Source organism: Sorghum bicolor, chromosome 5 (genome assembly GCF_000003195.3).
Source record: "Sorghum bicolor cultivar BTx623 chromosome 5, Sorghum_bicolor_NCBIv3, whole genome shotgun sequence".
Taxonomy (NCBI): Eukaryota; Viridiplantae; Streptophyta; class Magnoliopsida; order Poales; family Poaceae; genus Sorghum; species Sorghum bicolor.
Window position 1 is genome coordinate 68,836,003 of NC_012874.2, and position 22,026 is coordinate 68,858,028.

General features: G+C 45.0%; 1 protein-coding gene and 1 long non-coding RNA gene across 2 annotated transcripts; one reads left to right on the plus strand and one right to left on the minus strand.

Annotated features, from left to right (window-relative positions):
* LOC110435332 lies at positions 1,437-1,920 on the plus strand. The gene is made up of 2 exons (XR_002452978.1): positions 1,437-1,506; positions 1,584-1,920. It is a non-coding gene; the product is annotated as an uncharacterized LOC110435332 (long non-coding RNA).
* On the minus strand, positions 10,907-16,254 carry LOC8082057 (G-type lectin S-receptor-like serine/threonine-protein kinase At1g61480). Its single transcript, XM_021461713.1, has 9 exons — positions 16,132-16,254; positions 15,411-15,843; positions 15,225-15,288; positions 14,055-14,143; positions 13,051-13,312; positions 12,710-12,932; positions 12,457-12,613; positions 12,102-12,298; positions 10,907-11,884 (listed from the first exon to the last, which is right to left on the minus strand). Exons 2-9 carry the CDS (start codon positions 15,834-15,836, stop codon positions 11,155-11,157), a joined length of 2,148 nt encoding a protein of 715 aa, XP_021317388.1. The 5' UTR covers positions 15,837-15,843; positions 16,132-16,254; the 3' UTR covers positions 10,907-11,154.

The following is a 22,026-nucleotide window of genomic DNA, read 5'->3' on the forward strand; positions in this document are numbered from 1 at the left end:
AAGGCTCGTCTGTCGGAGGAGGTTAGGGAGTTTTCCTCCGTCAGGAGGGAGGTTGACTCCCTGAAAAAGGAGAGGGATGACTACAAGGCTGGGTCGGAGGCTCTAAAGAAGGAGAAAGAGGATGCCGAAGCTTCGGTGGCGGTCCTCCGCACAAGTGTTGCTGAGGCGGGGAGAGTTAGGGACGTAGCCCTGCAGCGAGCTGAGAAGGCGGAGGACATTGCTGAACGCCTTCGCAAAGAGCTTGACGCTGAGCGGACGTCTGCAGCTGAGCTGCAGACTCGCATACAGAAGGCGGAAGCGGAGGCTGCAGCTATTGTCGGGCTCTATGCCGACTCGCTTGCGAAGTTTGGGGGAAGCACCTCTGCTCCTCCGCCCGGCGGCGATGTTGGGGCTGCCCTCGCGTGGCTGAAGTCTCATATCCGCATGCTCCCCGACTTTGTCGGAGGTGCTGTTGATTTTGGGGCTTTGGCCGCGGTTAGCTCCTTCGCTAGGCTTTTGCGCCGCGGAGGTTGCTCTCACGCGGAGGGAGTCGCCAAGGAGGATTTTGCCGCGGCGGAGGACGTTGGCGAAGGGACCCCTTCCCTGCGCAAATCTGTCCGGAACTTTATTAGTTCGTTCTGGATTAGGTTTGGGCGGGATGAGGCGAAGAAAATGGCGGAGGATCGTCGAGCTGAGGTTTGTATTATTTGGTTATTTCTTTTTGTACTTTGCTTCGCTGCTTTGCAATGTTAATTAAGATGGGTATTTTGTAGGAGATTGCGAAGAAGAAGGCTAAGGTTGTCAAGGCCGGTCCTTCGCGTCCACCGAGTGAGGCGTGTCCTCCGACCCAGCCTGAAGCGGAGGCTCGTGATACTGGTGCCAAAGCTCCGGAGGGATCTGGTGCCAAGGTTTCAGAGACGCCCGAGGCTCCTGCTCCTCCTCCGCCTCAGGTGTGAGGCTTTTTAGTTTTTAGGTTTTTCTTAGTCTTTTTTGCGTCCAAGCATGTGACGCTTTTTTGTAAGTAAGGCCGGAGGTTGTGTTTTATTTTGTAAAGACTGCTGAAAATATAATATATTGAGTTGTTTTCAGATAAGCCTTTGTTTTACACTTTGATCCTGCGCAGGTCTCTGGCGGAGGACCTGCGCAGGATCGTTTCATTACTCCCCTTTCGTTTTTTTACAAAGGGATTTATGTTTCTGGCGAATTGTGGGAGTATTGGCAAGTTGCCTTCCCTAACATGAGATTGGTGGATATGTTCGAGTTTGTTGGATATGATATTGATGGCGAAGGATCTGGATTTATCCAGTCGTTTGCGCGCCGAGGTTCATGGCCTCCGGCTTAGGTGGATGATTTTGTTTTTCTTTTCGTTTATCGTAGGTTTTGGTTATATTTTTTATGACATGATTTGATGTGTTTATGTAGTTGCCATATCCTATCCTTCGCATCTTTAGTGAGAGGGATAGGGTACGCTGGGTGGCGGAGGCTTCTGAGGATGTTGCTGAGCCTTTTCTTCAAGGTTTTCCGGAGGTTCGAAAGCTTCGTTTGGCTTTTTAGTTTTATCCTTCGTTTTTGTTGGATTTGAAGTTGTTATTTTCTGCGCGCAGGTTGTGAATTCCTCTCCGTTGGAAGATCTTCCTTCGAACTTTGTCGAAGGAAGTTACGTTACCCCGGTGACGTTCAAGCGTGGAGATTTGTACGCGAGGGGTTATCTAATTGACTGGTGGCGCCACAAGTATCCTACGCGTAGTATAGATGACTTAGTTGATTTCCTTGTTCGTGATTACTGTGATGATCTTAGGCTTTTTCCAGATTCGTATGTTAGAATTGTGCGAGGGTCTTAGAACCTTCGGCGTTTTACGGTCGGAGGATGTTTCTCATTTTTTGTTGTAAGCTTGTGTTATGTACATTGTATACGGTTAATAAAGATCAGACATTTTTACTGCATGGTCTTCGCGTCTTTTAATTTTGACAACCTTCGCGCTTATAATTTGTATGTGACTCATAGATCCTTCGGTTGTTTAGTTGAAGGAGGATTTTTAAGTTGAACTTGTACAAGCTACCTGTAACCTTCGACTTTTTCTGGGTCGAAGGATGATTTTATTCATTTTATGTAAACGAACTTTTGTAATGATTTCTTCATTGATAATAAAGTTTTTAAGTTTGCTACAACCTTCGATCTCATTTTTATTACAACCTTCGCGCTACAGCACTTATATATTGCAACGTTACGGTGGTGTTGATCCTAAGGATCTTTGTGTTGCTGTGGCTTGCTTGTTCTTGATGCCTGATGTTGCGAAGGAGTTGTTGATTTTCTCTTTCGCGGAGGATCGCCGCTTCTTGGCCTTAGAACCTTCGACTTTTTTGGCGCGAAGGATCCTTCGCCGAATTGTGCTATTTTTTTCCTTTGCTCGACTCCCGTGGAGTGTTGTCGAGGAGAACCTTCGGCTGTTTAAGTCGGAGGTTCTGAAGGGATGTTACGAGACTTCGTGCGATACCCTTCAGAGACCTCTGAGTCTGACTTCCATTGTTTCTGTTGTGGCTGTTCACGACTTTGTGGTCGATGTTCATCACAACGCCGTAGTTCTAGTATTACGAAGCTTCGTGCGATACAAACTTGTGTTGGTGTTGTGAGGCTAACTCCTGCTTCCATGGTGGCCTAGGATTTTGCTTTTTGACTGCTAGGTTTGCACTCGATGCTCGGGTCTTTGTGTGCTGATCCTGATTGAGGGTGGTGGTAAGGTGAGCCTGGTTTTATAGGCTTTCACGCATTTATTTTATGTACTCCGTTAGGTCAAAATTTATTATCGGGTTATTGATGGTTGTTGTGGTAGTTGGTTTTGCTGTGTCTGAGAGAGGGTTATTGTAGTTCCGTTTGAATTTCACACTTTGTTTGTTGGGGGTCTGCTTAGAGTAGCAGGATACCTTCGACCTTATTTTGGTGAAGGTTTTGTGAATTTTGTTGGGGTCTGTCCTGTGAATGTTAGACCTCTGCTGCCTTTTGGCGAAAATAATGTGGTTCCTGATGCCTGATTCTCCTCAGGTCTTTGTCAGGTTTGAAGGTTTTGCTCCTTCTGGCCATGTTGTGATGCCTGAGAAGGACAGGACTTTTTCACTTTTTTGGCCGTGTTATCCTTGCTGCCCGGCTCTTGGCTAGGTCTTTTGCTAAGGATCTGGTGTTTTTTCACCTTTGAGGACGTTCCGAGCTTTCTGAGCTGTTGAATGAAAGCTGCGGAGGGTCCTTGTGATGACGTGATGTTTTGTCGAATGCTGCAGCCTCGTTGCTGGCTGTTTTTCGACTTTTTGGGATTTGGTTCTGGGGTGGATTCCTCTTTATATTTCAGAGGTTTTTACATAGGTTCTGCCTCGTTAAAAACCTCACCTCCTGGTAGGAGTACCCCTGTGAGGAAAAGAGTGCAGACCTTGGAATGCGAAAAAGTAGAGAAAAAGAAAACTAGCGTATTTAGGGATGTGGATGCCGCCGCTTATTTTGCAGGGGTCATCCTTACACTCAAATGTAAAATCTACGTAGGTTGTCGACGTTCCACGTGTGGGTGGAGGTTCTTCCTTCGAGGTCTTTCAGGTAGTAGGATCCCGACCTTCCTGCTTGTATTGCTGTGTAAGGTCCTTCCCACTTGGGTTGAAATTTACCAGCGTTTGGGTGATCTCCTTTTTTCCTGAGCACCAGGTCTCCGTTTTGTATGTCTTTTCGTACTACCTTGCGGTCTCTCCAATTCTTGGTTTCTCGTTGATACCTTGCAATGTTCTCCACTGCCTCAAGTCTTATTGATTCTAAGGTTTCCTTGCAGTACTCTTCATCTTCAGCCAACTGCTGCTTCATGGAACGCAGGCTTTGGTGTTTGATTTCTTCGGGCAACATTGCCTCTTCCCCATACAAGAGCTTGAATGGAGTAAATCCAGTTGTTCTTGAAACTGTTGTGTTATGTGACCATACAACTCTTGGTAGTTCTTCAGCCCATTTCCCCTTGCGTAGGTTGAGTAAGGTCTTGGAGATTGCGGAGAATATTGTTCTGTTTGCTCTCTCTACGGCCCCGTTTGACTCTGGGTGATAAACAGACGCGAAAGCAATTTTGGTTCCTAAGTGATGGCAGAATTCCTTGAACCTGTCTGAATCAAACTGCTTCCCGTTGTCAACTGTGAGCAAGCGTGGGACTCCGAATCTGCAGACTATGTTCTGCCAGAAAAATTTCCTGATTGTTTCAGAGGTTATGGTTGCCAGTGGCTTGGCTTCAATCCATCTTGTGAAGTATTCGATGGCCACGACTGCGAATTTGTTTCCCCCCTGGGCAGTTGGCATTGGCCCTACCAGGTCCATTCCCCATCTCTGCAACGGCCATGATGCTGGTATGAGCTGAGTTAGTGCTGAAGGTCCTGACTGAATTGGTGAGAAGGTTTGGCAGGCTTTGCATGTCTTCACTATTTTTTCAGCATCTTTAATGTGAGTTGGCCAGTAGAAGCCTTGTCTTAGTGCTTTAGCAGACAACGCGCGGGGTCCAATGTGAGACCCGCACATCCCTGAGTGTATTTCTTGTAGGAGTTCTCTGCCCTCGCTTTGTGATATGCATCTCAGCAAAGGTTGGACTACGCCTTTCTTGTACAGGATCCCGTTAATGGAGGTGTAATTCCTTGCTCTTGCCTCCATCCTCTTGGATGTTGCTTCGTCATCTACAGCTGTCTCGCCTTTGAGGCAATCAGCTATTGCCTGCCTCCAATCTTCGCTTTCTGTCAGCAGGACTGAGCGAAAGGCTTTTGGCAACGATTCGGTTGCGGGTGTTGTGACAATCTGGTGGAAGGTTCCTTCTGGCAAGGGGGTGTTGTTGGCTGCTGCCTTCGCTAGCTCGTCTGCTTCGTAGTTTTCGGCTCTTGGAATGTACTGCAGAGTGAATCCCTTGAACCTTCTCTCCAGGCCTCTTACGACGGCCAGATACCTTGCCAGCTCCGGGTTGTGTGCTAGGTATTCCTTCTCCACTTGCCCTGCCACCACCTGGGAGTCTGTTTTGATGAGTAGGGTTTTTGCTCCCGAAGCCTTAGCTTTGTTTAGCCCGAGGATGAGACCTTCATACTCGGCTATGTTGTTTGTTGCTTTGAATTCGAGCCGTACAGCGAACTTTAGTTTGAGTCCAGATGGTGTGATTAGGACGGCTGCTGCTCCTGCTCCCGCTTGGCCCCAGGCGCCATCTGTATACAGCGTCCACGGCTGATCGACTACCTTCTCCTCGTTTTTGTCCGAAGGTGTCCAATCTGCCATGAAGTCAGCCAGGGCTTGAGATTTGATGGAGGTTCTGGGGACATAGGTGATATCAAACTGTGATAGTTCGGCCGCCCATTTTCCTATACGTCCGGAAGCCTCTTTGTTCCTAAGGATATCACCCAATGGCTGTGAGGTGGGCACTTTAATCTCATGGCTTTGGAAGTAATGCTTGAGCTTCCTTGATGCACACAGGACCGCGTACGCGATTTTTTCTATCTCCGTGTAGTTCAGTTTTGCTCCTGACAGAGCTTCGGATACGTAGTAAACGGGTCTTTGCACCGTTCCCTTAGTACCGCTTGTCTCGTGCACTAGAACACCGCTGACAGCGTGCTCGGAAGCAGCCACATACAGTAGTAGTGGAGTGTCTGGCTCGGGCACTGTTACCACCAGGTTGGTTGCAATGTAATTCTTGAGTTGCCTGAAGGCCTCTGATTGTTCCGGACCCCATTCTGTTTTACCTTCTCCTCTCAGCACTTTGAAGAATGGGAGGCTCCGTTCTGCCGATCTTGATATGAATCTGTTGAGGGCTGCTATTCGGCCGGTCAGTCTTTGCACTTCTTTCTTGTTTGAAGGTTCTGCCATTGACATGATTGCTTTTGTCTTGTCTGGGTTAGCTCTAATTCCTTCGGAGCTGATGATATACCCCAGCATTTTTCCCTTGCTGACCCCAAATACACACTTCTCCGGGTTGAGTTTCAGCCCGGCAGATCTAAGGTTGACGAAGGTTTCCTGCAGGTCCTTGATATGATCTTCCTTGCGCTTGCTCATGATGACAACATCGTCGACGTAGGCTATGATGTTCCTCTGTAGCTGACTTCCTAGAACCTTCCCCATCATTCTGGAGAAGGTTGCTCCAGCGTTTTTGAGACCTTCTGGCATTCTGGTGTAGCAATACGTGCCGAATGGTGTCGTGAAGCTTGCCTTTCCTTCGTCTTCTTTTTTGAGCCAAATTTGGTGGTAACCAGAGAAACAGTCCAGCAGTGAGAATCTCTGACAACCAGCTGCTTTGTCCATAGAGGTATCTATCCTTGGCAAGGGGAAGGAGTCTTTGACACAAGCCTTGTTGAGATCTGTAAAATCTATGCACATTCTCATTTTGCCATTTTTCTTGGGGACCAAGACCACATTTGCCAACCATTCCGGGTATATGACTTCTCTGATGACCTTTGCGTCCAGGAGTCTTTGTACTTCTGCCTTCGCGGCTAAGGTTCTTTCTTCAGACATTTTCCTCTGTCTCTGCTTCTTCGGCCTCATTCTCAGATCGATGTCCAGCGAATGCTCTATTATGTCTCTGCTGACTCCTTGTAGGTCAGCGGCACTCCAAGCGAAGATATCTTGGTTCTTTTGCAATACGTCTAGCAGTTCGAGTTCTTCCTCTCTACCAAGGGTGGCGGAGATGGTGACCTTCTTATCTGGAACAGCTTCCTGCAGAGGGATACACTTCGTTTCCTCCTGATCAGCCAGGTCTGTTTTCCCCCTTGGCATGTCTGGCGGCTGGGAAGCTTCATGCTGCGCAGAGTCTACGGAGTTTATGTTCCGGAAGGATTTGTAGATTGCTTTTTCTATGTTCCTTGCCTCCTTTTGACTTCCGTGAACCGTTATCACTCCGTGCAGAGCCGGGATTTTCATGCATAGGTATCCCATATGAGCGGCTGCATTGAACTTGTTCAAGAATCCTCGCCCGAATATGGCATTATATGGGTAGTGCAAGTCTACCACATCGAAGGTGACGTACTCTGTTCTTGCGTTCTCTGTCGTGCCGAAGGATACGGGCAAGGCGACCTTTCCCAGAGCATGTATCTGCTTTCCTCCGAACCCGATTAAAGGTGACTCCGAAGGTTGGAGTTGGCTTCTGCTGAGCTTCATTTGGTCGAAGGTTCCAGCAAATATTATGTCTGCGGAACTCCCTGAATCCACTAAGATCCTGCTTACTCCCCAACCCGCAACATTTGTTGTTATGACCAAGGCGTCTGTGTGAGGGTAGCTTTCCAATCTTAGGTCTTCCTCGGTGAAGGTTATTGGGGTTCTGGACCAATCAGTGCATCTCACTGGCCCTTGAACTGCAACGTTGTTGATGAGCCTGAGGTGATCCTTCTTCTGTTTCTTTGTCTGGAACTCCATTGAGGATCCCCCAGCTATTGGTAAGATCATTCCAATTGTGGGCAGGGGTGTATGAGGGCCGATCTGGTTATCAGGGTGGGGTTCGGTTTTTGGTGGTGGTGGGGCTTGGAGTAGCTGTAGCTGGTTTGGGGGAGGAGGTAGTGACTGCTGGTGGGGTTGCGGGGTTTCGATGTACGTGATATGTGGAGGTCGTGGAGGAACATAGTTTGATGGAAGGTTGTGGTTCGCGGTTTGCTGAGCTGGGCGCCAAGCCGGCAGGAAGCTGGGGTAGTAAGCGGAGGCTAGCGCGCTGGACTGAAGTGGAGCTGGGTGCTGCTGGCTTGAACCTCCGACATATGAATGGTAGAAGGTTTGAGGGAATGTGTGATTTACTTCCCGAGGCTGAGCAACTGGTATCGGAGGTTGCGAAGCTGACCTGCTCTTGATCCTCTCCTGAGTTTCTTTTGCATCTGGGCAATCTCTGGTGGAGTGACCCTTCTCCTCTCCATGGAAGAAACAATACTGTTTCCGTGGTCGCTGACTTTGATTTTTTCGCCATCCCGCATTTCGACCCCCTCTTCCGGCTTGATTGGGTGTGCGTTCCGAGCTCCGCGCTTCCACTGGCGGACGGTTATTTTCCGGCCTGTCATTTTTTGGTTGCTCGATATTCATCATCTGTCCACCAGCCTCTCGCTGTGGCCGGCGCTCATCCTGGCTGAGGTTCTTCTTTTGTGAATTTCTATCATTGCTCTGCTTCTTCTGAGAGTTTTGGTCTTCCAACCTTTTGCGGTAGTCGTTGTCTGATCTGCAATACTTCTCAAACTCGTGATACAGCTCGTGCATGGATGCTGGCTTTTCTCTGGCCAAGTGAGCCGCGAAGGGCCCTATGCGAAGACCCTTGATGGCCGCTTCAATGGCAACCTCCTCCGGCACGCCAGGTGCTCTCGCCTTAGTCTGCACGAACCTTTGGAAGTACTCCCGCAGTGCCTCTCCCTGACTCTGGCGACACTGGAACAGGTCCGTGGAGGTTAGTGATTCAACTGCAAATCCCTGGAAATTCGCTAAAATCTTGTCTCGAAGGTTCTCCCATGAATAGATCGACCCGGGTCTCAGCATCGAATACCATGCCAAGGCATCTCCCTCGGCTGCGATCACGAAGGATTTTGCCATCACAGTCTCGTTCCCTCCAGCTGAGGCCACGGCTGCCTCGAAACTCATCAGGAATTGGCGCGGATCGGCCTTTCCGCTGAACTTAGGGAGCGTGATTGGTTTGTAGGTTGTTGGCCAAGGCGAGGTCTGCAATCCTTCGGACAGAGGGGAACGGAGGTCCAGCGTGCCCCGCCGCATGCTGCCATAGCTCGTCGGCTGCACATCTAATGTTGGGCCGGCGCTGTTCAGAACGGCGGGCTGAATTATCGGCTGAGCTGGAGGTTGCATGCTAAGGATTTCTGCCTGCAGGAGCGAAAGCTGCTGCCTGATCTCGGCCGCTTGCGTCGCGGCTACCGCTGCCTCTTGGCTGGCGGCGTAGGCAGCAGCGATCCGGTCTCGCTCTTGCTGAAGGTTCCGCAACTGCGCTTGCAGCTGCTGGAGCTCTTGCGTGACCGGGGGTTGTGCCGGGTCTGCGGCGGGAGGAGGTTCCTGGCGTGTTTCCGGCTGCTCGTTCTCTGGCTGCTCGCCCTCAGAACCTTCTCCCTCCACGGTCGCGTACGCGCTCCGTACGGCCCTCCTTGGCCTTCCTCTCCTGGAGGGCTCTCCCCGAGGTCTTGTGGTGCTTGTTCTCTTTCCAGCCATCGCAGGTTATACTTCGGCCCCACGGTGGGCGCCAATGTTGGGGAGGTGCTCGCCGCACTCCCCAGCAGTACGACGAATGATGAACCTTCTCACTCGGTGCCGTGAGAGGTCTAAGCTTCAACAGGCAGTAGGCTCAACAGTAGTTGAATACAATGAATGCTCTCTCTCTATTAATGGCGGTATCACGCCCCTTATATAGGGCTCGGAAACCAACCTAATGACATTTACATAAATGCCCCGTGACGGTGGGGGAATATTCCGGTATATCCTTTCATCGCAGTCTACTGACCCTAATGCACCTGCGTAATTTCACATTGCGAACCCTTCGTTCATCCTCTGACTGGGGCCTCGGCAGGTTGGAGGCTTGGATCCTCCGCCCGGTTGCGGATCCTCCGACGCTTTGTGTCGGAGGTTGTCCGACCCGGCCACCCCGGGAGTTCCTCCTTAGCCTGGTCTAGTCGGAGGTTCCTTGGCCTGGCTGCGTCCTCCCGCCATCCTCGGACCCGGGAGGGTCGGAGGTTCCAATCTTTCCTCGCTCGTGGACCTCCGCCGATGTCTCAGTCCCTGCACACATACTGCACGACCAGACGAGTCGTCAACATTAGCATTTCCCGTCGAAGGATATCCTCCGACGTTTCAGGCGTCGGAGGTTCCTCAGGTGAAGGATAACCTCCGACGCTACCAGGGGGAAGGATGCAGCTTTTCCCCAACACACTGTATCCGAAGAGAGATGGATACGTGACCCACTTGGGCTTAAGCTAGGCTTGTTTTGGTCGCCCGGGACCGGTAAAAATAATAATACTGAGAAATGATTAATTAATTAATTTGGGTGGGCTGCTTTCACATGTGTGCAATTTTACAAGACAAAAAAAGACTTCTCATAACAAAAAATATAGAGACAGATGTTCAAAAAAAAAAATAGAGACAGTAGCGCAGGGTGCTGCCACAAAGGAACATACTCCGAGGATGCAGTCCAGAACGCGAAATGACAACCGATAGAGGAAAAAACATGCATAAACAACACGACGAGCGTTGTTATTACCTGCCGGCTAATTAAATCACCCGCTAGATCAGGCACTAATGCTCCGGCCGCCGTCGACGAAGATGACTTGGCCAGTGGCGTAGGTCGCCGCCACCATGCCAAGGAACGGCACCTTCGACGCCACCTCCACTGGCTCGCCGCGCGCTGTATGGGGACCCTGGATAACGATTGCTCCGCGGCCTCCGGTGGTGCCTATTAGGATTATGTACATGTCATGTCAACAACTAATTTCATGTAGGCAATCTCTTATGACGACACCTCTGAAACTTCCATCGACATTTCAGATGGCGCCTTTCATAGTAGGCTTGTATACTTACATGGAGCATGTTGTAGATGCACCTATATATGGCAGCAGTGATGGCACTAAAGGAGGTCGTATTGCTTTTAGCTCAACAGATGGGATGCAATGATTTTATTAATTATATACTCATATAGTCTGGAGATTGTGGACACAATTAATGAAAAGCGGCATCGCATCTATAGCAGGGGCATCAATTTTTGATGAATGTTTCCAGCTATATGACAAAATTTTGAATCAATATCTTTGGACCACTGCCATCGGGAAGCCAATAATGTTGTGCATGAGTTAGCTAGAGTAGCTTTATTAGTAAAAAAATTTGTATTCGGGTCGACGAACCCCCGATTTTATGCTTGAAAGCCTTGTAAACGATCGATGTAATGGCTTCAGAGACAGGTAGAGAAAGACGGGAACGTTTGCGCTGCCTGAACTGCCCGCAGCAATTTTCTGTTTAATCTTCTTGCTACTGAAATTAAAGGAGATAATACAGAGGAAATAGCCACACGCATTCCATGCATATGCATGCCGAGGCCGAACCGACCAGCTAGACTCCATGCATGCAATCGCCTTATTGTAATTACATATAAGAAGTATATATATATAAAACTTAGGTCTCACATTGGTAGCAGGATATGCATGAATTGAAACTTGTTGGACGTGCATGGTGCGCGCGCCTCATGGCCTGGTGGCCTCTAGGCGCGCATGCATGCATGGCTTCGGCTTGTGCGGGGAGCTGTGGCACCTGGAGCAGAATCTGTGGCCGCAGCTGCAGACCACGTCCATTGCAACCCCGATGCGGTCGTCGTCAAACATGATGGCAAGACCACATTTTGGGGCAGGGCACCACATTGTCCTGCCGCCACTGTTATCCAAGTAGGAGTCGAACAGGAACTTGAGGTACCATTTCTTTCCCTTGCTACCGTCCGGCAGTCTGTTGACGAGATCACGGAGGACGGGCACATTGCACGACGACGACGGGCACCGCAGCGGCAAGTAGTGCTGGACGCCTTTGTTCGCCAGCTCGTCCTCCAGGTGCGTGCTCCAGCACCCGTTGCAGTAGTAGTGAGAGCAGCCGGGCGACATGAGCAGCCCTGCGTTGAAAGAGCCGCGGCATTTCATGCAGGTCCTCACTTGGGTGCTCGGCTTCACGGGCTTCATGGCGGCATCGATTGTCAGACCCATGTCGTTGAGGAGCTTGTCGGGGCGGTCGTCGTCTTGCTGCTGCTGCTGCCACTCTGTCTGCACCCTTACGATCGACCAGTCGTAGTTCTGCAGCAGGAGCTCGGCGACTCCAGGCTGGATGCCCAGGGCCTTGGAGATCGCATCAATATCAAACTCTTGCTGGGTTTCCAGGACGTCTTGAGTAAAAACGGTGTACCCTTGATTCTTGTCCTGCGGCGATGTCCTGTTGAAATATACCAAAAGATTTTTTGGATATGCATGCATTCTTCCCACCCAACCCTCGAACTTATAGGTGTTATTGTTTGAGATAGGAGAACAATTATATATATATTGGAGGAGACATGGATATATATATTTGGTTTTTGTTTGATACACCTATATATATATATATATATATTATGTTTAAGAGAGCTAGCTCTTTGGAGAGACGATGGTCTTACCTAGTGCTGCCTGCTTCCCCCGTAGCAAGCATGGAAACAACCTGCTGCATGGACGGCCGGTGTTTGGGATCACGAAGAGAGCACAGCACCCCGACAAGCACACACTTTGTTGCCATCGCCACGTACTGGTCAGTTACCAGTTTCTTGTCGAATAAATTCGTGAATTCATTTTCCGGCTGTAGCTGTATCCTATTAATCTGTGCGCCAATGAAAAAAAAATATATGAAAGAAATGGATTATATGATCATCAGCTGTAAGTTTGAGAGAGACTGGTCATCAGTTACCAGTTTCTTGTCAAAGTTGCTACCTGTTGCCGTCATATGTGTTAATATATAGTGCGATACTACAAACTTACCCATTCTTCATGGCTACTCGGAAGACGGTTATGTTCCTTTGTTGTAGCGCACATGTGGCTAATGGTCTCAAGGAGCATGACACCAAAGGAGTACACATCGGACTTGGTTGACGCTCTAGGTTCATCTAGAGATAGTTCTGGAGCCCTATATCGCTTCCTGAGCAGTTAAATTAAGTGAAAAAAAAGGGTCAGACCGAACACGGTATGTATATATGTATAAGGATATTTAGTAGATTGGAATTGCGCATCTCACTCCAGGCCAGGTAAGGTTTTCACACCGAGACGGATCACATCTTCAGGGCCTAACTCCTTTGCTGTACCAAAATCATTGATCTTAGGAATCATATTATCGTCCAAGAGAATCGATTTTGGCTTCAGATCCAAGTGAACAACACGTTCCTTATGCATGTAGTGCACACCGTCGGCTATTCCTTGGATTATCTTGAAAACAGTGGGCCATTTAAAACGTTCTTTCCCTGCATAATACAATCGAAGGCGTTGAAGAAACTACTAGTTACAGTATGGTAATGTCATGAGAAAATTTTGTTCGCACATGTGAATTCTGATCAGAACTAAATTTTAGTGAAATTGTACCTTCAGTAACTCTGATCATGCTTCCTTTGGACATGTATCTGCTGACAAAACAAAGCTGACGATTTTCTTGAACTTCGACAGACGATTTGCCTTGGTCCACCACCAAAATATCATCGCTTTCAAAGCAATATCCCAGAAATTCAACAATGTTTCTATGCCGGAGCTTCAAAATCATTCTAAGCTCATTAACAAAGCGTTTCTTGGTGCCTGTCTTAACGTTAAGAAATTCCTTGATTGCAACTGACATCTTGTATAATTCACCCTGATATTTTTAAGTACAAAAAATAGATTAGCAAGTTATTAAATTATGCAATCATTTCCATAAAATAAGAGAAACAGAAAAAAATAAAATATCATCACGCCTTTAAGTAGCGGATTAGTTGGCTCGATTAAAATGATGATATTTCGTAATATTGTGACGTTCATGTTATCAAACTTCGATGGAATAAAAAGAAGAATTGCATGAACATGATGCCATGCATGCATGTTCTCTGTTTGTATTGTAACGCTATATATATATATATATATATATATACTGGATTAAAAAGAAATAGTTGTTTTCTATTAAGTCTTATTGAAGATAACCTTACCTATATTTGTTTATTTAAATATAATCAGAAATTAGTATCTTTGAAAAGCCAATAGAAAATTTTGTGCTTCATTTCTACTGTAATATGTTCGTTGCTCTGCTTTCTCTAGCAGTTACTCTCTCCATCTCAAATTATAGGTTTGCTCAAGTTTTTCTACTAGGTACGTTATTTTTTGTTATGTGTGTGTATATATATTAATACGTCAAAGTGCATAATAAAAAGCAGGTGTCTACAATATCCAAAATGACGAGGGTAAGTGTACTAATCATTTGTACAGAAATAATGGTTGTACCGTATCATGCGCGCGTCAACCTGCTAGCTCCTAAGAAAATCAAGTCTGGGAGTAATTGCCTGAAAGCCGTACCACAAATTAAAAAAAAAAACTGGCAACCAAGGACATAGCTAATTGGGTACCTTGTAGACAGCACTTTGGTTACTTTGAGAAATTGGTGATGACGATGTTTTGCAACGATCCAAATCAGACCAACTGTAGTCGCGTAAACCTGTCGTGCCAACACAATGACAGAGGCCAGTTTATTATATATATATATATAGTAGTTACTTCCATTTTCAATAAACCATATTACGTATATGTTCATATTTGTTTATCGATTTAAGTATGTTTATATACTCATATTAAACTATTCTAGATCTTACCATGATTTTTTTGAAGGAATCCATATTTTTCAATATATTACTAAAATGTTACTATTGTAGTATATATAATAAGCTTAACATATATTACTAAAATGTTACTACTTAAGTATAATCATATACTCCATGTACGTATACATACTTAACATATATATATCACCTTAGATAGTCCAGTATGATCATATACTTTGTCTACATATATTTCGTTCGGTCATATATACTATAAATCTAAAGATATATACAAGGGAGTAACTACTCCTAAAAGTACAAAGTAATTTCTCTCTCTCTCATATATATATATATATATATATATATATATATATATATATATATATATATATATATATATATATATATATATATATATATAGAGAGAGAGAGAGAGAGAGAGAAGAGAGAGATATAGAAACTAGTGGGTGTAGGGCACAAATTACGTTAAACAATAAACTTACACATTTGGATTTGTTTGGGAAAGCACGCACGCAAATGGTGCGTAGTACATGTTTGTTATGACAAGTAGTTTAGCACTAGCCTAAATTTGTTGTATGTTATGGATATTTCTAACAGTCCGTACTATTTTAATCACAATAAATAGTAGCCCTATATATATAATTCGGAGTTTGTGTGTTACTAGTTATCATCCCAGAGATTTTGTATTTGATTTGGTAGCTCGCGATTTGCTGAGCATGGGTCAGTTAATACCAGGCCCTGAGAAGCATATAAGTGTGAAAAAACCACTGATTTATTTTGATGGGAGAAAAATCCGAGATACCATATATTCACATGGTTATCTGAAGGATGATGAAGCATTCAGTGGACCTAGAATGCGTTCCAACTTTCGAGCCGATTGCGTACGTTGCCGACAAGTGTATTATGAAGAAACGGTGAAAATATCTAATTCAATATGCACCAGTACTAGCACCACCGTACCTGCTCTTCTTGTGGACGTTTTGTTTTGATTTGTAGCATCGTTAGTTGAATCATCAGTGCGATGCTGCTCCAATCGTCCGACCGAAATATATCAAATTAAATTAGAATAGATTGCAGTGCTATGACAGCGCCACACACACACACACATATGGTAATTAAAAGGGAAAGTAAAACGGCCGGTAGTACCTTGGATTGCAGAGACTCAAGGAGAGAAATAGCGTAATCTATTTTCTGATCCATCCTGCGAAACTGGTTGGTGGTGCTGACGCTGGCAACGAGGGCAGAGTGAAGCATACTCTGTGATAAATCTTGTCTCAGCTGGTTCAGCTTAGCGGCCGTGCGATTGGCCTGAAAGAATTGGACCAAGTCGTTGCCATCTTGGAGCTTCTTCACTTCCGTCTCCGTGCTCACCAGGGTGTCCTTGAAACGCTGTAAAGCTGCTTGCACGCTGGTGTCCATTACCCCCTCGGTTAGCGGTTCCAGTTCCTCGCGCAGCGCGTCCATGAGGCCACGCATCTCTCTGCACTTCTTCTTGTTCTTTGGAACCTTCATCATCATGGTACTGATGCTGTTCAGGACATTGATGATCTGCGTCACCAGACCGCCGTCCATCCTTACCCTGCCACCAGACACCATGATCAGCAGATTATCTATCTATCTATCTATCTATCTATCTATCTATCTATCTATGTGTGTGCACGTGCGTGCATGCGTATGTAGATGGTAACAAGACAGACACGCACATACGCACTCATATGATTCAAGAAGCGGTTGTTATAGAAAATATAATATCAAATGAAATGAAATGAAACGAATCGAGATTCAGATTATTAATTCATTCAAACAAGAAACAACACAATTATATATATATATATATATATATATATATATATATATATACACGTACCGATCGATCAAAACCAGCAGATTTCCGCAGCTTGTAATAGAATCGATCAGAGAGCTCCGAGCTGATCGACTGGATAGGTACTATCGAGGGTCGTCTGCACTAGCTTGTTGCTTAAGTGCAGTGAGTATAGTAGTGTCTAGTAACATGCAGGGACGACTGTATATAGAGGAGGGTGATCATCGAGGGGAAAGCTAGAGGGAGTGGGGGTGGGTGGTACGGGGATAAAGTATACGGAACGGAACGGAACATGTTAATTTGTGACGTGCATGTGAGAAGCACGATCGAGAAGCAACAAGCCTACACCTTCCTCCTCCACACCTTTCTGACTAGACCTCCAAAACTAAAAGTTGGACAAGAGGCTTCGGCACGCGCGCGGCTCCGATCCCCAACTAACTCATAAGGGCACTCACAATGCAGACTCTATCATAGAGTCTAAAGTTATTTATTACCTCGAACAATGTGGATTTAGAGTCTAAATAAGACTTAGAGTCTTATTTTTTCTACCTCTTTCTTTAATAAATATGCTGCCACATCAGCAAAATACCATAAATAATATGTAATTAATTGTCTTGGACTCTATGATAGAGTCTTGCATTGTGAGTGCCCTAATGCCTCCTTCAGTTATACTACTACTAATCAGCCAGTGCAAAACGGCACAAGATCCACTGTAGTAACCCAATCACGCGTTTGGCACAACTTCTCAGAATCTTCACACAAGTTGTTTGGAGCTATTTTTTGCTAAACGAGTGAAAATATTCACAAGTAGATCGTGTTTCTGAAAATATTGAATCATATGATAGGATGATGAGTGACGGATGGAACTAAAAATATCAGCTTCTCCAAGCGCCCCCCCCCCCTCCTCTCTCATAGGCCCCAATCTTCCTTCCGAGTAATGAGATTAAAGGCATTGTCAATCTTGCATACAGCTAGCTAAATACTCCCTCCGTCCCTGAAAGCTACAACTTCTAGAGTTGTCATAAGTCAAACTTTTAAAATTTTGTCCAAATTTATAGAAAAAAACGCTAAGATTTATAGTACCAAATTAATACCATTAGATTTATCATTGAATATATTTTTATAAGATACTCATTTTATGTATACATATCGATGTTCTTTTCTATAAAGTTGGTCAAAATTAAACAAGTTTGACTGACACAGATTCTAGGAATTGAAGCTTTCAGGGAGAGAGGGAGTAAGCCTTAGAAAAAAATAGAAATTAAAAGAACAATGTAGTGGAGGTTTACGTGGTATGTGAGAGGGCTATTATATTTTGGAGATTGTGTTAGACTAGTTATTTGAGAGTAGCTAACTAGTTGATTTTTCTCCTAGATAGCCAATAGAATTATTTGTAGACTAGCTATATATTTAGGAACCGTTGGGATGCTCTAAGCGATAGCTATCGTGCAGTCACTGCAATCTGGTTGTTGCTTGACCTTCTGTTTTGGATCTTAATGAGGTGCATGCCACTACCACATGTATTAATTGAGACACTATTACCTTCCTTCCATGAATTAAGACAGCGGACCATTTAATAAGTCCGCCGCCAAAATAAGAGCTATTTTTAGAGACGGACCAGCCTCAGGCTACTATTAGGTGTGAACCATTTTTATTATTTTTCAATTATTAGGTGTCATAGGTTCGTAACCACGATAGGCATTCTATTGTTTGACGGGGTTGATGTGTGTACTTCTAGTGGCTTAAGCACTCAAAACACTTAGTGACACAAGCGATTTGTCATGATTCGCGCTTATGAGCCCTACGTCTAACAATATGATGTTTTTCATGTTAGGAATGCTCAATCGAGAGTCCTTACAATGGGAAAATTAATCGAGAGCAAAACGTCGGGGGTAGCGCGCTAAGCTAATATAGGCGTTCACTCAGGCTCAGGACCAAGCACTCGGTTGTGTTGCATGATCGCTCGAGAAGGAGCCCATGCATCGTGTATACCGATGAGGGCATGAGGATACAATGTGTATGGTTCTTTGCCTAAGATGCTTCCTCCAGGCTTCTGGCCTTACATGAGCCAGCATTCACATCCAGCTATGTTAGGCTCTTATCTCACTAGGGAAAAACATCGTTTACAAAATTTCACTGAAATTTAACCAAAGTTCGTCCACATGGCCCTCAGCCGCTCTTTATTCTTAGCAAAACTATCAGGCACTTCCTTCGAACCTTCGAACCTTGCTTTTCGATCATGTCAGATTCTGTAAACATCTCTTTATACTTGTCCAGTTCTTTCGTGAGGAGGAGCAGATTGGTAAAGGTGTTATTGATTATGACTAGGTCACTGAATCTGATATTGGTGTAAGATTTTCCTTCATTTCTACAGTGGCATCCGGAAACACAAATAGCTATATACTGGAGCCTGCTATGACTAGGTCACTGAATCTGTTATTGATTTATGATTGTATCAATTAGCTGCAAATAGCTATATACGGGAGCCTGCTAGTATTACCTCCATCCGGAAACACAAATTCCAAGAAATTTTTAGACCAACTAAATAGTGTTGCCAACTTGGGATTAGTTGTATTTCCTCCATCCAGAAACAGAACTAGCGCGCATATGCCCCTCAAAGATTAGTTAGTTCGGTTGCCAACTTGATTAGTAATGCATAATTTAAAAAGACATACATGCCAGGCATTGGTTTTAAGCTTTTAGCTACCAATTGTATATGTGTCATTTTGCGCACATTGGAGTTTAAAATGCAAGTATAGATGGGGTTTAGAAGGCAGGCACATATAGATGGGGCTGAGGAATTTAGAATATCTTATAATTTGGTATAAATTTGACCTTTTGGTATCTTGTATTCAGGACCGAGGGAGTATCTTTTAATTAATTAGGTGATTGCACAGTTCAAGCTGGGATATATGTTGGACTATAAATTGGGTTTTTTAGCTTAGCTAGAGCTTTATTGTTACAAGTTCGTTATTACCTAACTTATCCAAAGATTGTTTCTCTCACATGGTTAACTAGTAAACCTTCACTTATTGTACCTAGAATTTGGTTACTAGATTCAAAATATATGTTTTGTATTGGATTTTAGGTTGTTTATAAATGGGCACTATAACCCAAAGTTTGGACGCTTTTGCTCAATTTTCAATGTGATTGCAAATTGGTGCTCAGCCCATATGAATTCCAGAGCTATGTCCCGTTTTTTTTTCGTATGTGCAGAAATTAATAACAACCGATACTACCAACTATGAATGCACACAGATCGATCCACATATTGAGATTTTTATAAGTTTAACGGCTATATGCATTTGTAGTTGGTGCAGAGGCTCAAGGTTATACGGCGTTATGTTAAGAACATAGACATTTTATTGTTTTATTGAGTACATGTCTGTACCAGTATTCAAATAACCCTTTTATAAGTTAGTTCACACATACTTTTATAAGTTATTGATGCCGTGTTCACAGAATTCACAGGAAAGAGGCTTTCGTTGTTTCTTCTTTTTCTTTCTTAACTAATGACCCCATCAAAAGTCTGTATCCTACTTTTATTACTAAATACAAGATAAAGGTGTCCTCATAATGTGGTTAGTTGTAGTGCTAGCTCATATATATATATGACTGAGAAAATTTGTAGTCGCTTTAAAAACTTTACCTTAACCTTTATTTGTCCTATAATTCTCCATCTGGTCAAGTCTAGTTGACGCAGATCGTGAGTAGCCCATATGTTATGCTCGTTGAAACAAAGCGAGTGCACTAATGCATACATTCATTTATTTAAATGTCATGCTCTAAATTACACAACCAGGATACTTTTATTTTTAATTCATTTTAAATCTTATTTTAAAAATAACCCAGCCCACTTTTCGTTTTTATTGTTACCCTTTTTCCCAAGCCAACACGCCTGCTGTGGTAAAATCATGCTGCCAAGTGCAATGGCGTGGCAAAATCCACTAATTCATTAGCCTCAGATGGTTGATGCCTTCTAAGCCAGTGCTACCACTATGGAGCAAACGTCTGGTGGCCTTTTTCCTACCTGCATGGCTTTCTTCTTTGTTGGGGATATCGCCTGGGCCGGGGGGCATCTCTTCTGATTCTTTGGCGGGTGGAGGGGGGAAGATGGAGTAGCACTCTGATGATCATCATGACCTGGAGGACTTCGGTTCGGAGACCTGCTGTGAGTACAGAAGTGATTGGGAGTGCATTGTTAATACGCGAGAAGAGCCCACTAATAAATTAAGAATGGGGTTACTAAATATTAAAAGACTGTTTTATGAACTTTAATCTGCACCTATCATGAGCTAGTTGAGGAGGAGGCGATGGTGCCCTTTCTGCCGGATTGGGAATAATGATTTAGCGCTTGCGCCATATAATGCATGAATGCTCCGCTTGTCCTAGGGTCTTCTCCCCATCACCTCCTTCCATCTCAAGAGCCAATTTCCTATACTCATCGACAACTCTATCCAGCCCGGCATTATAATAACTAGCTGGAATTTGTTTCCCATAGCTTGTTGGTGCCTCCTCACCAGGGACCACGGGAGAAATGATACCGTACGCCACCAAGACTGTGGCAGCGGTATTCACCATGGGAAAGTGCAGCCCACATGGCATCAAAGGCGCTGATATGTCATCCATGGGGAAGCGCTGCAACGTGTCATCTTGATTTACAGGGAGCTTAGTGGAAGCAAAGCTGCTTCGGTGCTGTGTAGGGCTAACGGTGGCTCCATGCTCCGATATTGACTGCCTTTGGCTCTGTACCATGTTCTCTAACTCTTTTTGACTGCCTTTGGCTCTGTACCATGTTGTCTAACTCTTTTGTTCTCTCTTGCATGATTTGTTCTGTCTCCCGTGTTTCTTGCATATCCTACTCTAACCTGTGAAGCCGTTCTGCCTCCTCTTCCTTCCTTCGCTAGCGGCTTTTGTATTTATCTGCATCCGTAGGGAAGCCATATATATGTTCGCCTAGGGTGTTTAGGAGTCTGGAGGGCGTACATGAGCTCATCCTTATCTTGTCTAGGCACAAAGACACCATAGGCAGAAGCATCTACAACACTGAAAAGTCTTTCTGTTGTTGTTGTGAGTGGTGGACTCATACGACGCGGTGCCCTGGCCTTTGGGTCTAGTGACCCCCATGTGCTAAAAACAAATTCTTTGAGTGTTTGGGCTAGTTCAATGAAACACTAGTACATAAAATTTAATAGAGGTGGTCATTTTTTGTTAATGGAGACGGGCTTTCACAACCGTCTCTAATCGAAGGCCTCAGTTAATGGATGGATAACCGATGCAGTTATCCTGTTTGCCTCCATTAACAGTATCAATGGATGTAGGCGCCATAAAGCCACCGCATTCGTTAATATGATTAGTGGAGGCAGACGATGCCAGCGACTAGCCAAGCTGGCCTGGCCGAGGAACAATGGTGGTGGGCAAAAAGTGTGCCCGCCTCCAATCAAAAAACCACAAGGCCAAGCAAGTTAAATCCTATAGTAGTGAAAATGTATTGACCCCTTTGGCAACCATATCTTGTTCCATTCTTTCCCACTTTGGAATGGTAGTCTTGTATCCACCTGATTCGGTGTTATGATGGTATACCTTCTTCTGTGCATTGTCTTGGTTCCTTCGCACTCGTTTTTCACCCTCTTGTGAGGTCTTGTACCTCATAAATTTAGACCACTGGTCTCTCGACTTTTTGTGTGGGCTACTTTGATTGAAGGAAGGAGTCATATTCTTCTTGACAAACTCGTTGTACAGCTTCTTCTTCCTAGTCTTGAATTGTGTGGCCACCTTTTTGAGAGCCCAGCTTTTTACTAGTTCATCGACATCTTGTGGTAGAGTGAAATGTTCAGTGATTGCATTCCAAAGAAACTGCTTCTCTAGATTAGAGATAAATGGAATCGTAGGATCATCCTTCCTCTTTTTCCATTCATGGATGTTGATCGGGACCTTGTC

Bases quoted from the DNA above. Each gene is read 5' to 3' on its own strand.
- LOC8082057 (XM_021461713.1), bottom strand. From the start codon at position 15,836: ATGGACGGCGGTCTGGTGACGCAGATCATCAATGTCCTGAACAGCATC. The intron at 12,933-13,050 runs GTACAATTTCAC...TGTATTATGCAG, and splicing joins CATGATCAGAGTTACTGAAG to GGAAAGAACGTTTTAAATGG. The intron at 11,885-12,101 runs GTAAGACCATCG...ATATTTCAACAG, and splicing joins GGGGAAGCAGGCAGCACTAG to GACATCGCCGCAGGACAAGA.